At 39.4% G+C, this 15,589-nt stretch overlaps 1 protein-coding gene across 1 annotated transcript; it reads right to left on the bottom strand.

The window, feature by feature from the left end:
• LOC109848702 (kxDL motif-containing protein 1) lies at positions 2,401-13,459 on the bottom strand. Its single transcript, XM_020418348.1, has 3 exons — positions 12,897-13,459; positions 3,622-3,774; positions 2,401-2,959 (listed from the first exon to the last, which is right to left on the bottom strand). Exons 1-3 carry the CDS (start codon positions 13,007-13,009, stop codon positions 2,854-2,856), a joined length of 372 nt encoding a protein of 123 aa, XP_020273937.1. The 5' UTR covers positions 13,010-13,459; the 3' UTR covers positions 2,401-2,853.

Raw genomic sequence — 15,589 nt, 5'->3', positions numbered from 1 at the left:
TTTAGGGGTGTTTTGGCAAGAAAGCTGTCAAAACTGACAGCAAGCTTTTGACAGGAAATCAGGGACAAAAGAAGCAAAATAAACAGCCCCTTATAAGTTAATGTTGGCTTATAACGAGCCAACGAGGTGTTTATGATTGTTAGTTTTTCAAAAAGGGAGGTACACCAGTTTTTTTTTTTAATATGAGATTTATAAGTTAACTTATTTGATATTTTATTAAACAGATAGATATAAAAAAACTAGTTTGACAAAAAACAAAGGCTCCCCCAAACACCACCATTGAGCTAAGGGTGGGATTTTTACGGGCAGGATGCTACAAGTTGACCTCATAAGGAGGGAGTATAGAATTGATTTCACACAATAGGATGATCTGTACTATTTACGAGTGGAAACATAGGAACGGCTCTTTTGTACGAATCGTAACCTCAGCGGATTTTCAACAAAATGAAAAGGTATTACATTCATGTCTTCTTCAGTATTGGTCCCTAATATCTTTAATATTTTGAAATTAGTCCATGAAACTATTGAAATTGCCATCAAGGCCCTCAAATTATTACGCCTTGCTTCTAGCGCTCTTAACTAAAGAGGTTAATTTAGAATAACTTATAAGAATTTGAGAACCTAATAGCAATTTCAATGATTGAAAGACCGGTATTGACTTTTGAGACTATGAATAAGAATCGAGAGACCTAATAACGATCCTAATAATTTAAGAGACTAATTTCAAAATATGAAAGATCTAAGGGCTAGTATTGAAAACTAGTATTGACTTTATGCATCAGGTGACATACTATTAATATACGTCACAGATATTCACAACTAGGCGCCCATCAAAGGCACGAGTGAGAGACGTGTCCAACGTGATCCTGGAGTCTCAATTATTCAATAATTTCTTTTTATTTATTATTTATATATACCGTTTCTTGTTTGTAGTGAACTAAAAGTTCAATTTAACTTTGAATTTTTCAGTTAAAAAATAAATAATGATAAACAAAGTACGAATATAGATCTAGCATGTGCCTGGTCCGACTCAGATCAAACAATTGAGTAGCAGACGAAAGGAGCCAAAACACGCATCGCGTTGAGCTAAAACGAGACAAAAATTACGTGAGCCTTGTGCTAAAATAAAAGACCATTCCGTCAAAACTCTCCGCTTCATGCTTGTACCGTTCGTGGAGGGCAAAGAGGGTTAGTTTGGAAATTTCATTACCTATAAGAGGTGGAATAGAATAACCGGGTTGAAGCGTAATGATCATACGTCTATATTGCATGATATGTCCCATAAAATATCATATTCTTCTACCCTTTCTACGGAGTCGATGACTATCCATAGCTATTACCTTGACACCAGATAAGAGTTCGACCCAATGTTTTACTTCTTTCATAGTTGACCCTGATTCGACATTAAAAGTATTAAAAGTATATTGATTGTTACCCAATGGCCATATTTGGTTCCATTCATAAACCCATTTTCTTCACTATGAGTTCTAGTATCGATAAGAATTCTCGTTCTTAGTATTCATTTATTATGATATAGGGCAAACAAGGTTAGTTTTGCAAGTTCTACCTCCAAATGAGGCTTCACTGTTTCGGAATCTATATGAGCGTGTTTAGCAACTTTAGATTCTAATCCATAGTGTTTGGTAAATTTAGTCAATTATAATTATTTCTATTAGTAAAGTATTTGGCAAACGGGTAAACTATAATTCATCATTATTGTCAAATTGGCCAGAAAAGACGTGACTCATAATCCATAAAAAAGAATGTCACTATAAATTTTGTGAAATGATGAAGGATCTATATGTTTTTTTCTTGATCAAACATTATGGCTTATAATTCACCAAAGGATCTATATGTCTTTTTCTTGATCAAACATTATGGCTTATAATTCACCAAAGGATCTATATGTCTTTTTCTTGATCAAACATTATGGCTTATAATTCACCAAAAAATAAACAAGAGTACCGTAACTTATTTTTTGATAGATTATATGCTAAAATAAATCACTTGCCAAACATTTCAAAGTGGCTTATGAGCCACAAAAGTGGTTTATAAATCTATCTTGCAATGTATACTATTTAGATTGTTCGCCAAATTTAAGAGCGCACAAAGACGGGCACATTCAAGGAATCAAGAACACCAAATAACCAGAGATACCAACAATCAAACAGACAGCCAAAAAAATCCTGGTAATACAAGTAGGGCAGACATCCTTACTTGAAAAGAGAAAAAAACAATTCACTAATTAAGAAACTCAACAATTTACTAATTAAGAGTACCCAAAAATGATATTATTTATCTAAATTATATTAAAAACTTTTAATTGTGGGACATAATAGGATAAACCAATAAGCATTGACCAATGTATATATCCATGAGTTTTCTCTACAATCAAGAATATAAAGAATCTGGATCCATACAAATGGATTCTCATCCTCTCCAATTAGATGATAATTAGTCTCTAATTCTCCAACCATTATCATACATTTTGAATTAAAAGAATGAGAATAGACGACAAAATAAAATCTCTATGGTCTTGAAAAACACTATTTTTTGAAAACTACTGTTCTTTAGAAACTACTATCACAGTAGTGAAATCATATATGGCACAAATCTCATACATTGAATTCAGAGTGTAAGACAACGATTGGAGGAATTGGAGACCCTCCCATCACCACCAAATTTGAGAAGATCTAAATCCCATGTCAACATTTTTCTATACTACAGAAATAGAAATTGAGATGTCGAGAACAAAAAATCTCCCATCTCATTCATGTTTCGCTAAACCACTTCAAAGCTCTCTCCCAAATCCGAATGTAAAAGTAGCAGCAACTGCTAAAGATATAACATCAATTACTGGAGAGGCAGCTCGAGATCAGGCCTTTGATCCACTATCGATGTTTTCGAACCATCAGGAAAGGCATCAGGATATGTCGCTAAGAGTTTTCCCTTGGCACTCCTGCAACACAACTCACCAAGACATAATGATGTTAACTCGTTGAAGTCAGCGACAAAAAACACTTAAACCTCGATTGTTAAATTAAATCGCAACAAGAGTTCAGTTTGTTCTTGCTAAAGTCATTCAAATTAAAATGAAAAGAGGAACAAAGTCAAGGTAACAGGGTAGCAAAACAGATACTAACAAGAGGCAGTAATGGTGATGTGATGATGGTTGAGTGATTGATCATGAGGCAAGTGGAGCTAATTTTTTTTAATTTGAACTTCCTTGTAAACAAGAGAAGTATACAATTACATGTACAATCATCAACATTGTCATCTATGCTCTTATTGTCCTTCTAAAAAATTGAAGGACTACAAAGCATAGAAAAAATAAAAGCTCCAATGAGAGAATCAACCAAGTTTCTACAACTGTTCACCGAACTAATGTTTTATTTAATTGTTTAAAATCCTTGCCAAGGAAATATTAGAGAATGAGGGCCTCGACACAATATCTTGGAGGGCAATTGGCACGAAAATACAGATTTAACCATACAACAAAATGGATGATAATCTTAATGTTCTGATTCTAAAGCTTAAAATAATTGTATATACTTCACAGGACAGCACAACTTGCACCAATTAATCTGAATCTATTATACAAATTATAACCTTCAGGCATACCTCAACTTTGTGAAGATGTGATCTAAATCAGACTTGATAGATTTCAAGAGCCGTGTATTCCTTGAGAAATCACCAGAAACATCAGCAAAACATCTTTCTGAGTAATCATTAAAATGTGACAGAACTGCATTGCTATCTTGTAGCCTTCCCAATCTGCATTTAGAACATCAACTGCAAAGCATAAATATTTAACTAAAGCTACATCCAAGAACAAGATCATTAATGTGGAAATGAAAATGTATTCATAATGAATATCAGCAGAAAATCGGGTAATGGGGATAAGCCTCACAACTTTAACTGAGATATGGAAGTAGAAAATACCTTTCATCAACTACAATCAGAAATCTCTAGAGAAGACAGAATTACATTACAGGCTAATACAATTTTCTGTGGCAAAGTGCAAAAGGGATCCTTTTTCAGTAGGTAGCCAAAAAGCAAAGGGGTAATAACCTGGCACCTAAAATATTTATCTAGACAAAAATGCAAAGTTGGATAAACAATGCCATCAACGCAACTGACAGGAAAAGCTTCACATTGCAAGCAGAAAAAATCTGCTGCAGAAGAGCAGCCACATAGCACAAATGACTTTTTCCCCTTTTCGAATTCACTGTGACCAAAACTACTTTTAGCACTGAGAAAAACGAAAATAACTTCAGCCAAATTTAGGGGTGATCTGGTTCATTTGGAAACTCGCTACTTATCACAAACTCCTCTATACTTGACAAGACTATCATCCTAAAAACATATGGTTTTAAATTCTACTGATAATAATAAGTATATGTATGTAATCAATGCAATAAATGACCAAAACATAACAGTAGCTATGTTAATGGTAACGAATTTCTACAGAGATAACAGCCCAACGCCACTAGATGGCATAACTTGAATGTATAACTTGTAGAGAGAGCCTCGTGGCAGAAGTTGTCGTCACCCTCTCTCTAGGGTTTTAAAAACCCTAGATCTGAGTCCATTCCGTTTTCTCTCTAAAAACGCGTAACGCTTCTCTCCTCCTCCTTCGTGATGGAGCTCTATCGGGCAGATCTGACAGTTGCTTCCGGTTTTCTACGGCTGGTTTCTACCTTCTTCGTGCGGCACGGCCCTTCCTGTCTCGCTCCGACAGTTTGCGGCGAATTTATTTGACGAGCTTTGAGTTTCGACCCCAACCCTCCTGACAACCCTCGGGGTTTCCCATCGGTAATTCTCGCCGGCAAGGCTTCGGTGGGTCTCCATCGGTGATTTCCAGTGCATCCTCGACAGTTCACACCAGTTTTCTGGCATTGTTTTTCTCCGTCTTTGCTCATTCAAATTTCGTTTTCCTCTCGACTCACTCGAACGGCATCGCCGTTTCATACTTAGTAACAGTATCGCCGTTTCAAGACCGTCTCTCGATCTCATATTAACGGCATCGCCGTTTCATATTTAGTAACGGTATCGCCGTTTCATATTTAGTAACGGTATCGCCGTTTCAAGACCGTCTCTCAGTCTCAAATCAACGACATCACCGTTTCAAGACCGTCTCTCGATCTCATATTAACGGCATCGTCGTGTTTTTTTAGTAACAACATCTTTTCAAGACCGTCTCTTGGTCTCAAATCTACGGCTTCGTCATTTCAATACCGTCTCTCGTCTCAAATTAACGGCATCGCCGTTTCAAACCGTTCTGTCTTGCTGTTTTGCTGATTGTTTGGGCTACTGGTGCTTTTCTGTATTCTGTCTTTGGGGACTGGTGTGTTAGAACATGGCAAGAATTGATGATGATGGACTGACCGAGCTTTGTGCCAAATGCAGCTTAGATGACGAAGATGACCCTATTTTTCTGTCAACCAAGGACAAGACAAATTCACCTTCCCTCAACAACTATTTTAGGGAAGGTTTTTGGTAGGAGGATTGCTATTAGAGATGGCCTTGAGCGTGTCTTTAAGAGGATCTGGACTGTAAATGCCCTCTTCCAGGAGGAACCTTACAGTGGAAGGAATACTTTCCTTTTCATATTTGATTCCGATGCAGACAGGGGAAAAGTGTTTGATGGTGGGCCGTGGTGCTTTAAAAGAAACCTGCTCAATTTGATTGTTCCTTGTGGGATTAGTACCCCAACTTCTCTGGATTTCTCTTTAACTCTGTTCTGAGTACATGTCAAGAATATACCACTTGCTGCGATGAACGAGAGGTGCGTTAGAGACTATGGCTCGCTTATAAGAGAACTTAAATGGATTGATTTGCGGGATAACAAGATGCAACTGAGGATTCTCGTGGATATTACTAAGCCTCTAAGAAAAGGCATACGTGTTTGCTTTGAAGAGACCGGGGAGATTGAGAAGCTCCACTTCACCTATGAGAGACTTCCTGACTTTTACTTTTCATGTGACATTATTGACCACAAAGCTGCTGAGTGTGACAAACGAAGTGTACAAACCGATGGTATTTTTATCACATCCAAAAGCAGATATAGTTATTAGCTCAAAGAACCCTATCCATCTTATAAGGCCATTGAGACTCGGTCTTCTGGAGCAACTGAAGCAGAACGTGAGGGGTAGGAACAACCATCCTCTTAGGTGGTCCTAGATGATACTCAGGTTGATGATTTAGATGGTAGTGCTCCACTGCAGATTATTCCGATCACGGTGGGTTGTGAGACCCCTCTTGCACCCTTAGTCATGGATACCGGTGTTGGCTCTAATTTGCTTGATGTTACAGTTTCCACATCCACCTCGGGAAAGCAGGCTTTATCGACCTGGAAGAAGCATGCTAGAGGGTCTGGGTAGCAGGACTCTAAACAGAAAGGGAAAGGGAGCAAACGTAGGAAAGATACTATGAAGGATCCTCCGGATGTACATGAGAAGAAGGCACGATTGGAGGTTCATAGTCTAGATTCTACTCTTGTTGAGGCGCACCTTGATGGCCAGGAACGCCAAGAGCCATGAGTTACTTTTGCTGGAACATTCAAGGACTGGGGAACCTTGAAACGTTGATCGCTTTCCGCAAGATGATGCGAACTCAATTCCTAAGTCTAGTTTTTCTTTCGGAAACTAAACTTTCTGGTAGTTGGCGCAAATGATCAGATTTCAATTGAGTTTCCGAAATTGCTTTGTGGTGGATAATAGAGACAGAAATGATAGACTAATGTTACTATAGGGTGATGAAATGGATGCGACTATCTGTTCTTTTTTTACTAGACACATTGACACATTAGTTGTTGACTCTGCGAGAAGGAACTAGAGGTTCACTAGATTTTATGATCATCCTAAGAAACACTTACAGTACCGGTCCTGGGATCTATTGAGACGGTTGAGGGATCTTTCCTCTGAGCCATGGTTATGTGGAAGTGACTTTAATGCCATCGCGAGCCCAGGGGAAAATCTAGGTAGGAGACAGGCGCATATTCTGAGTATGCTAGATTTCCAGAGTGTTCTGCTGCATTGTGAGCTACTCTTGGATTAATCGTCAGTATGGTACATCTCATATCCAGAAACGCTTGGACAATATGGTAGCTAACTTTGGCTGACGAGACATTTCCCACTGCTGAAGTACACCACTTGAATTTTTCTGTTTCCAACCATCGTCCTATTATGTTATATTTTGTTGTTTCTCGCCCCCTCTTATTAGGTATGATCGTCCCTTCCGCTTTAAGCCTTTTTGTCTCAAAGAGGATGATTTGAGTGATGTGATGTTATTAGCATGGGAGCTGACCTAGAATCTCCACACAACAGGATCTATGTGAGTCAGTTTGTCAGAAGCTAGGATCTTGTGCTATAAAACTCAGTAGTTTGAGCCAAGAGTGTTTTGGCAGATGGAGGCACAGATTGTCAGTTATTCAGCGAAATCTCCAATCTCTCTAGTCTTCTCTAGATGTGGGGATTGTAAAAGGAGGTTCTTGAGTATAGCGAAGAAAGCTTCTGACGACAACGATCTAAGGTTGATTGGCTCCGAGACGGGGACCGTAACACCAAATTCTTCCATACGAGAGCTTCCACTAGGAGGAAAAACTTCATTAGCCGCCTACATCATCCAAATGGCACTTGAGTAGAGGATCAATTGGGAATTGCAACGCTTATTGAGGATTATTTATCGAAACGGTTTTCTTCTTCCACTCCTTTAGAGGAGGTTTTGGCTAAGGTGAATGGTGCTATCTCTTCACAATTTTCAGTGGATGACTTTCGGATCATTTCTGAGCCTTTTACATGTGATGAGGTATGGGGTGCTCTTCGATCTATAGGTCCTTCAAAGGCACCCGACCCAGATGGCTTCCATGCATTCTTTTTCAGTCCTAGTGGTCTGTTATTAGCCCAGATATTTCGACTGCATGTTTGGATATTCTAAATGGGGGCTCATCCATCAAGTCTTGAAATAAGACCAATGTGATTCTCATCCCACTTTAGACCCATCGGCCTATGTAATGTGGTTTATAAGATTGTCACAAAGATCATTGCTAATAGGCTGAAATGGGTTCTTGATGGGAGATCTATTCAGGACAATGTCATTGTTGCTTTTGAACTTCTCCAGACATTGCAGAAAAGACGAGGTCAGTCTGGCCATATGGCACTGAAATTGGATATGAGTAAAGAAAATGATAGAGTAGAATGGGGGTTTATTGACAAGGCCATTCACGTCATGGGTTTTTCAGATCATTAGAGGCTTCTCATTTTAGATTGTATCTTCACTTCCTCACTCTTTCTGCCTCAATGGGCAGATTGTGGGTCAGGTCACTCCTACTCGTGGTCTGCGACAGGGATGCCCACTATCTTCATATTTATTTCTTTTCTGCACGGAAGCTCTCTCGACACTGATCATTAGACAGGAGGAGAATAGGTGTAACAGAAGGTTATCTTGTTCTCAGTCGGGGCTAAGAATTTCTCACTTGTTCTTTGCAGATGACTCTTTGGTTTTTATCCAGGCTTTCCAGGCCGCTGCACAGGCTATTCAAGTACTCTGCTACTATACGAGGCTACAACCGGTTAGAAAGTCAACTTTCAATAGTCTACCATCACATTTAGCCCATGTGTAAATGAGGATACTAAGGCCTCTATTTTCTGTCTTGAGGCTTAATAGGGTTCAATCACATGATCGATACTTAGGTCTTCCTTCGGTGGTTGGAAGAAGTCGTTATCAAACTTTTGCTTCAATCAGAGACTCGGTTTGAAAAAAAATCCAAGCTTGGAGGAAGGCTCTTTTCTCAGCTGGGGGGCGAGAGATTATAGTGAAAGCTGTTTTGCAGGCAATTCCATGCTATGTGATGAGTATCTTCCGCATTCCCCTTTTTGTGCAGGGAGATTGAGTCTATCATTATGAGATTCTGGTAGGGATCGACTTCTGGTGAGAGGAAGATTCACCGGGTTAGGTGACAGAAGATGTGTCGAGCAAAGTCAAAAGATGGTCTAGGCTTTAGAGATCCGCGAATGTTTAATCAGGCACTGGTGGCTAAGTAGGCATGAAGGATCTTTCAGGACCCTTCTTCCCTGGTTAGTAAGGTTTTGAAGAGCAAGTATTTTAGGAACTCGGACTTCCTTTCAGCCGGTGTTGGCCCTAGTTGTTTTTATTTATGACGAAGTATTATTTGGGGGCGAGAGCTCCTGGTTCGAGGTCTGAGATGGAGGATAGGTGATGGCCAGAGTATCTCTATCAGTGTTGATCCATAGATCCCAAAGCCTTTTTATTTTAGGTCAATCACTTCTCCAATCGATCCTTCCAAAAGGGTGGCTGAGCTGATCTCTGCTTCGGGTACTTAGAATCATGATCTGATTGCTAACTCGTTTTGACAGGTGGATCGAGAGGACATTTCACTTATCCCACTACCCCCTTCTCCTGTCGCTGTCAGACTCATTTCGCATTATGAGGAGAAGGGATGCTACACAGTCGAGTGGATACCGACTTCTTCGCCACACTATGTCTGATGTTGCTTCCACTTCAAATTCTAGGGTGGTAAAGTGGTGGTCCTTGATTTGGCAGGCAGAGATACTACAAAAGATGAGTGTTCCTTTGGCGCCTGTTAGATGATGTTCTCCCCACCTCAGCTAATTTATCTCGTAAGGAAATCTTTGTGCTCCTTAGTTACTGCCTTTGCTCTACTACCTTTAAGACCGTCCTTCATATCTTCACCGTCTGCTCCTTTGCTGTTTAGTGTGAGAATCCTTAGATCTTTAGGATGTGATTAAAGGCTTTCAAGGTACGTCTTGTGATGATTTTCTTTTCCATCTCACATCGGTTTGCCCTGGGAACTCTCTGGCTTTGGCTTTCACGACCCTGTGATTTATATGGGGGGAAAGAATTATACACTCTCATGATGGTGATGTTAGGGAGGCTTTGGTCTTGGTGACTCGGATTCTTAATTTTGTGAAGGGAATAGGGTTCGAGGACTCTCGTAACATTGCTACCCCTTCTAAATGGCATTCTACTTGGTATCCCCCTGCTCTTGGTCTGTTAAAACTCGACACAGATATTGTTGTTCCTATAGGAGGAGATATTATTGGGTTGGGAGGTATTATTCGAGGCCATCATGGGCATATGATTTGTTGCTACTCTATGGGGCTTAAGGGTCCTATGATTGTGGATCATGTGGAGCTGTTAGCTTTGTTCGGCGTATGAACTGAAGGATTTCAGTGGTGGAGATTGACTCCCTAAGGGTTGTCTCCTTAGTGGACTCACATTCTCCTTTTGCTACCATGGCTCTTTATACAGATGAAATTCACGCTGGTTTGTCTGCTATTGGTTGCTCTAAAGTTTCTTATGTAATGCGCACTAGTAATGGTGTTGCTCGTGTCCTATCTAAGTCGGTTGACTGTTTGTCCTCTTGTTTTTTGTCTGTTTTTATCCCTCTGTTTTTGAGACAGAGTGTTGTTAAGGACTTGGCTGGTTAGGATGTCCTACCTGCATTTTCAAAAAAAATGTACAACTTGAAAGCATTTCAATAGAATGTATGCTTCAAGAATAAATGGAGGCAGAATAAAAGAACTAACTTCATTAAGCTTGATTCCAATTGTCATCCTCCCACCTCTCTCTGGAGACTTGTGCACGCTTCGTACACTGATGTAGCACCAGCTTCCCCCCAAATAAATACAGTTGGTCTTTTATTAAAAAAAATAAAGGTAAGGAACATATTACTGCTCAAACAAATTTACAATTTTCAAACCAGGCATACCCAGGCTTTTACAAAGAACCTGCTACAAAAGAAACCATCAATCTCCTAGATATCCAACAATCCCAAACTGAACCTGCTACTACAATAGAATACAACAGCCTCTACACACTTGACGTGTTTTTGACATCAACTATAGAACCGTTTATACATATTGAGGAGGATGAGCTACTAATCTATACAATCTAGATTGTGTTCTTGCGAATTCTATAAATTGCAGCCAGAAGAAAACAGCTTATATAAAAACTCTTAGATCGCTTCCCCTTGACCACCTCTACAACCAATTCACAAATAACCAAGTTCTAATTGAAGTTTTCAAATCTTATTTTCTTTAAAATGCCTGAAGTACTTCTTGTGTATATGCACATTGGAAACAAAGATGATCTCTTGTTTCCCTTCCAGTTGCACACAAAACATACCTACCATCCTGGTAGGAACTAACTCTCAACATCCACCCTTTAGCTCTAATCTTATTCAAAGCTATTGGTCACACTACATTATACATGCATTTAATCTTCATAAATCGCCACTGCAGATACCTGAGTTTGGAGTCTTTTGACAAGTTGAAACATTTCTCATTGAATGTGCAGATGGTTGACATACACACGCGCGACGCATGACACATGCATCAATATACACACATAGACTACATAACCAATCAGTTATGTGGCCATCTTACATGGTCCCACTGCTTTGTCCGCCCACATACAAAAAAAGAAACTCTAAAATTTACCACCATAAACCATGACTAATTCCCTCAAAGACCCTAATCGTACCAGACCACATCAGATCTTGCCGTGCGAGCAAGATAGAGATCACGCACCATTGCAACAACATTGGTCTCGCATACTTGCATCTGGATTCCCTGTTCTTCGGTCCCCTCCATTTTTTTGACCAACCTTAATGGCGTTATCCGTGCTCCAAAAGATTGAAATTTTTCTTTGAAAAAAATGAAAACTTGATAGCTTGGCAGTTTCCTTTATCTACTACTGTTGATTTTTTTTTCTGGTTCAATTTTTCTATTGCATGTCTCCATGTATGACATCCTACAACCTATCTCAATTTCTAAGGTTCTACCATTTTATTTCCATATCTAAGACCTCCATGCCTCCATGCCTAAGAACAAAAATATCCACGATATCTTTTGGATCTTCAATTTACTATTGTAGAGTTGTGCATATTTTCTTGGACGAATAAAGTAATTGATATTGGCTATTTCTATCCTATCAGTTTCTCTGACAAGACTTTGTTTGATATTATTCTTGTCTGATATTATTGAATAAAGTTGCTGATGATTAGAAATAAGATAACTACTTGGTATAATCAACCAACTCATTTTAGGAAATAACGAAAAAAGAAAGAAAGAAAAGGAATTGCTAAAAGATAGGCGTGGTGATATCCACTTGTTGTAATGTGACACGCGTGGCAGATCTTACTATTGTTTCTCTCTTGATAGTTCATTCAACATTTTAGCAAAAAGCGAAAAAAAAGAAAGAAAAGGAATTGCTAAAAGATGGGCGTGGTGATGTCCACTTGTTCTCATGCGACACGCGTGGCAGATCTTACTACTGTTTCTCTCTTGATAGTTCATTCAACAAAATGAAACATCATATTCTTTTTGTCATTAGAATATTATGATTGAAGAATCATAGCTCAATGCACGTGAGCTTAGTCGGAGAATTCAAGACCTTACTTTGGGCAATTCAAATGAGCCTAAAACAAGCATGCACTGTGTCATACCATGAGCAATTAGCAAACTTATTTTGTCGAAATTAATCAACGGGCCGATCAATATAGTCATTTGACATGAACCCTCATTACAACTTGAGAAGATAAGAAGCCATCTCTTCATGTTCCAACCACGTTAGTTTGACAAGTACCAAATGTCGCCTAAGATTATTAGGAGTTTGTTAGTCAAGAGAAATCAGAGAGAGGGGAACCAGAATCAGGTGAAAGGTGGGAACACAAGGGAACAATGTTTCATCTTAACATTTTAAGCATATAATGTCAGCATTTGAGCTTCAATTTTAACATTTTCTTCCAGTTCCCCCCAAGAAAGTAGTGAAATATGACCAAGCATCAGAGTAACAAATCAAAATAATCAAATACCAAAAAATGAAGAGTTTTAGGTTAAAAGAATCGTTACATGAGATGCTGAAGCTGATTGACGGAGTCGACGTCCTCCGAATTAATCAGGGTTTTGAACTGACACGAAACTTCTTCAGATGCAGACTTAATTGCTTCTTTCTCTTCCTCCATCTCCAAAAAGCCACAGTCTTTCCAGCTCCAACGGCTCACGTTACCCTAATCCTGCTCCATCACGCACCTTTCGGATCGAGCACGTGGACTTTGACCTCGGATCCCCAATAAAGTCGAATTCCAGTAAATCAAGCCAATTACGAGCTCCCGCAATCGAAATCGCCTCGAAATCGAGCCCAAGACCGGTCAAATCGCCCAAATTCAAACCCTAATCGCTCAGAAACGAGTAATTCAAACCCTAGCCCACAGTCACGTCGCCATCCAAACCCCCCCAAATTAAAAGCACCGGGATCCCCGCCGACCGTGTAAGGGATCACTGTAATCGCTCAGAGATCTGAAGAAGAGAGAGAAAAAAGATGAGTTTTTTTTTTGTTTTACAGCGGGGAATCGAGATTTATGGCGGGGTAAAAGCTGTGCACGCCTCGAAAGCTGAATCGAGAGAAAGCCCGTGAGCGCGGCTTATAGTCACCGCCCATGGGTCGGATGCCCATGGATGAACTCATGCCATGCAGTGGCATCTCGTAATAAGCGTCAAAATCGAGGGCATGCTGTTTAGCTCAGAAACCAGTGTCATACGCATGCTGCTCACCGCCTGGGTACACTGACGACAGCAGCTCTTTTGAGGCTGCTGATGCCACCAGGCTTTGCCACGTGGATTTTGATAGAAAGAGTTTTTAAATCTATAAATTCGAAAGAAAAAAAAAATCCTTCCATTTTACGCCCATCCACTTTCAAAATTAATTTTTGACCCAGTGTAGTATTTTTCAATTCCATTTTGTACTTTTTGGCAAGTTTGTGGAGAAGAATATTTAAGTTGTAAATTGTTATGTTTTGATAAGCTGATATGTCTAATTTTTTTATAAATTACTAAAATTTTCACTAATCGTTGTTAGCTAGACTCGGTCATGGTGACCAAATCAACGTTTGTTTCTCTGTTGAGAGAAAAGTGGGAACGTGGAATGGTTTGTTGAGAGGAAATCTCTCATGGGGCGGAACTGAAGGGGGTGGAGATAGTGGGTTTAGCCCCTATAAAAGGAGGGTTAATCTCCTTCAGAATACAAAGCAACGAAGAAAATAAAACCTCTTACCCATTACCGGAGCCCCCTTCAAAGATTCGTTCTTCCTTCTCTTCTGATTTCATTCACTGGTATCAGAGCGAGGTTGATCTTAGCACCGCCTTCTCAAGCTTGGAGTTCGAACGTCGACGACTGCTTCGTTTGACGGCTGTTTCACTCGACTACGACGACGACAATAGATCGACAACGACGACGCCTTGACGATCCTGCTGCGACTTCGACGACTGAAGGAGATTGGAGGCCATCGGTCGAAGCTCGAGATCCAGAATTTTTGAAGAAGAAGGGAGAGAAAAAGCCAGCCGCCTCTTGCCCTTTTGAGGTTAAAAAAAAAAAACCCTAGCTGTATCAGGTCTGATCATTTGTCACCCAGACCAAGTTTTCCTCTTCTGAGTTTTCCTCTTCTGTTTCGTTTTGAAATCAAAACCTGTCAGGCCCACTTTCACAAAAGCCTGTCAATCTTTTGTTTTGTTGAATCAAAGCCAAACCCCATCTTCAACAATAGCCTAGCCCATCTGTTTTAAACCAAACTACTTTATTTTCAAAGCCCACATTAATATATCCCACTTGAGAAACGACAGCATCAGGCCCATTTTCTTACATTCATTTGAGCACCCAATTCCTTTTTGATAAGCAGAGCCTTTTCATACCATTAAAAAAAAAAAATAGCTGTATCAGTGGAATCTAACGACAGCAACAGATCATCCACATATAAGGTCAGAAACGACGACAAAACTTCGACAAGTACTGATCCAATCAACTCCGCTGAGTGATAATCTCGCTAAAATTGGAGTCTCTTTCATCAACTCGGAACAATCAGGTTCATTTTTATTTAATTCATTTTTTTATTATTATTTAGTATTATTGTCAAAATATCAATCTTATACAAATATTTAAAATTGAATTTAGTTTTAGTTCTCTACCGCATGGCTAGTAAACTCGTTCTATCAGAACTAGGGAAAATTGACAAATTTAATGGCAGTAATTATGATATGTGGCATAGAAAAATAGGATATGCTCTTATTCATGACAACATTGATGATATAATCGAAACCACTGCTCCAACCCTTACTGATAAATCTACACCTGAAGAAAAGAAAGGGTTTGAACAGTGGAAGTCAAAAGATAAAAATACGAAAAGTCTTATGCTCATGTTCATGGAAGATAATTTAATCAAAGTTTTTGAAACTTATAAAACTTCCATGGACATGTGGAATGCAATAAAAGAAAAATACGACACTGCTTCTGAAGTTAACATTCAACTCCTCTTGCATAAGTATAATTCTTGTCGTATGCAAGAGGGAGACAATGTCGTAGAGCATATAAATAAAATGATTGTCATGGCTAAGGACTTATCCACTGCTGGGACCGAAATCCCGGAAAGAATGCAAGTGGCAACCATTTTGAATAGTCTTCCCCCTTCACTTGTTGTGGCTTCCACCACGTTAAGAATGAATCCTGCCATTAAGTCTGTCACTGATCTTCCTATGCACCTAACGATAGAACA

This window comes from Asparagus officinalis, chromosome 7 (genome assembly GCF_001876935.1).
Source record: "Asparagus officinalis chromosome 7, Aspof.V1, whole genome shotgun sequence".
NCBI lineage: Eukaryota > Viridiplantae > Streptophyta > Magnoliopsida > Asparagales > Asparagaceae > Asparagus > Asparagus officinalis.
Note: the sequence above shows the minus strand (reverse complement) of the source record. Positions and strands in the feature narration are given on the sequence as shown.

Bases quoted from the DNA above. Each gene is read 5' to 3' on its own strand.
- LOC109848702 (XM_020418348.1), bottom strand. From the start codon at position 13,009: ATGGAGGAAGAGAAAGAAGCAATTAAGTCTGCATCTGAAGAAGTTTCG. The intron at 3,775-12,896 runs GTAACGATTCTT...TTCTAAATGCAG, and splicing joins AATCAGCTTCAGCATCTCAT to ATTGGGAAGGCTACAAGATA. The intron at 2,960-3,621 runs GTATGCCTGAAG...GTTGTGTTGCAG, and splicing joins CACATCTTCACAAAGTTGAG to GAGTGCCAAGGGAAAACTCT.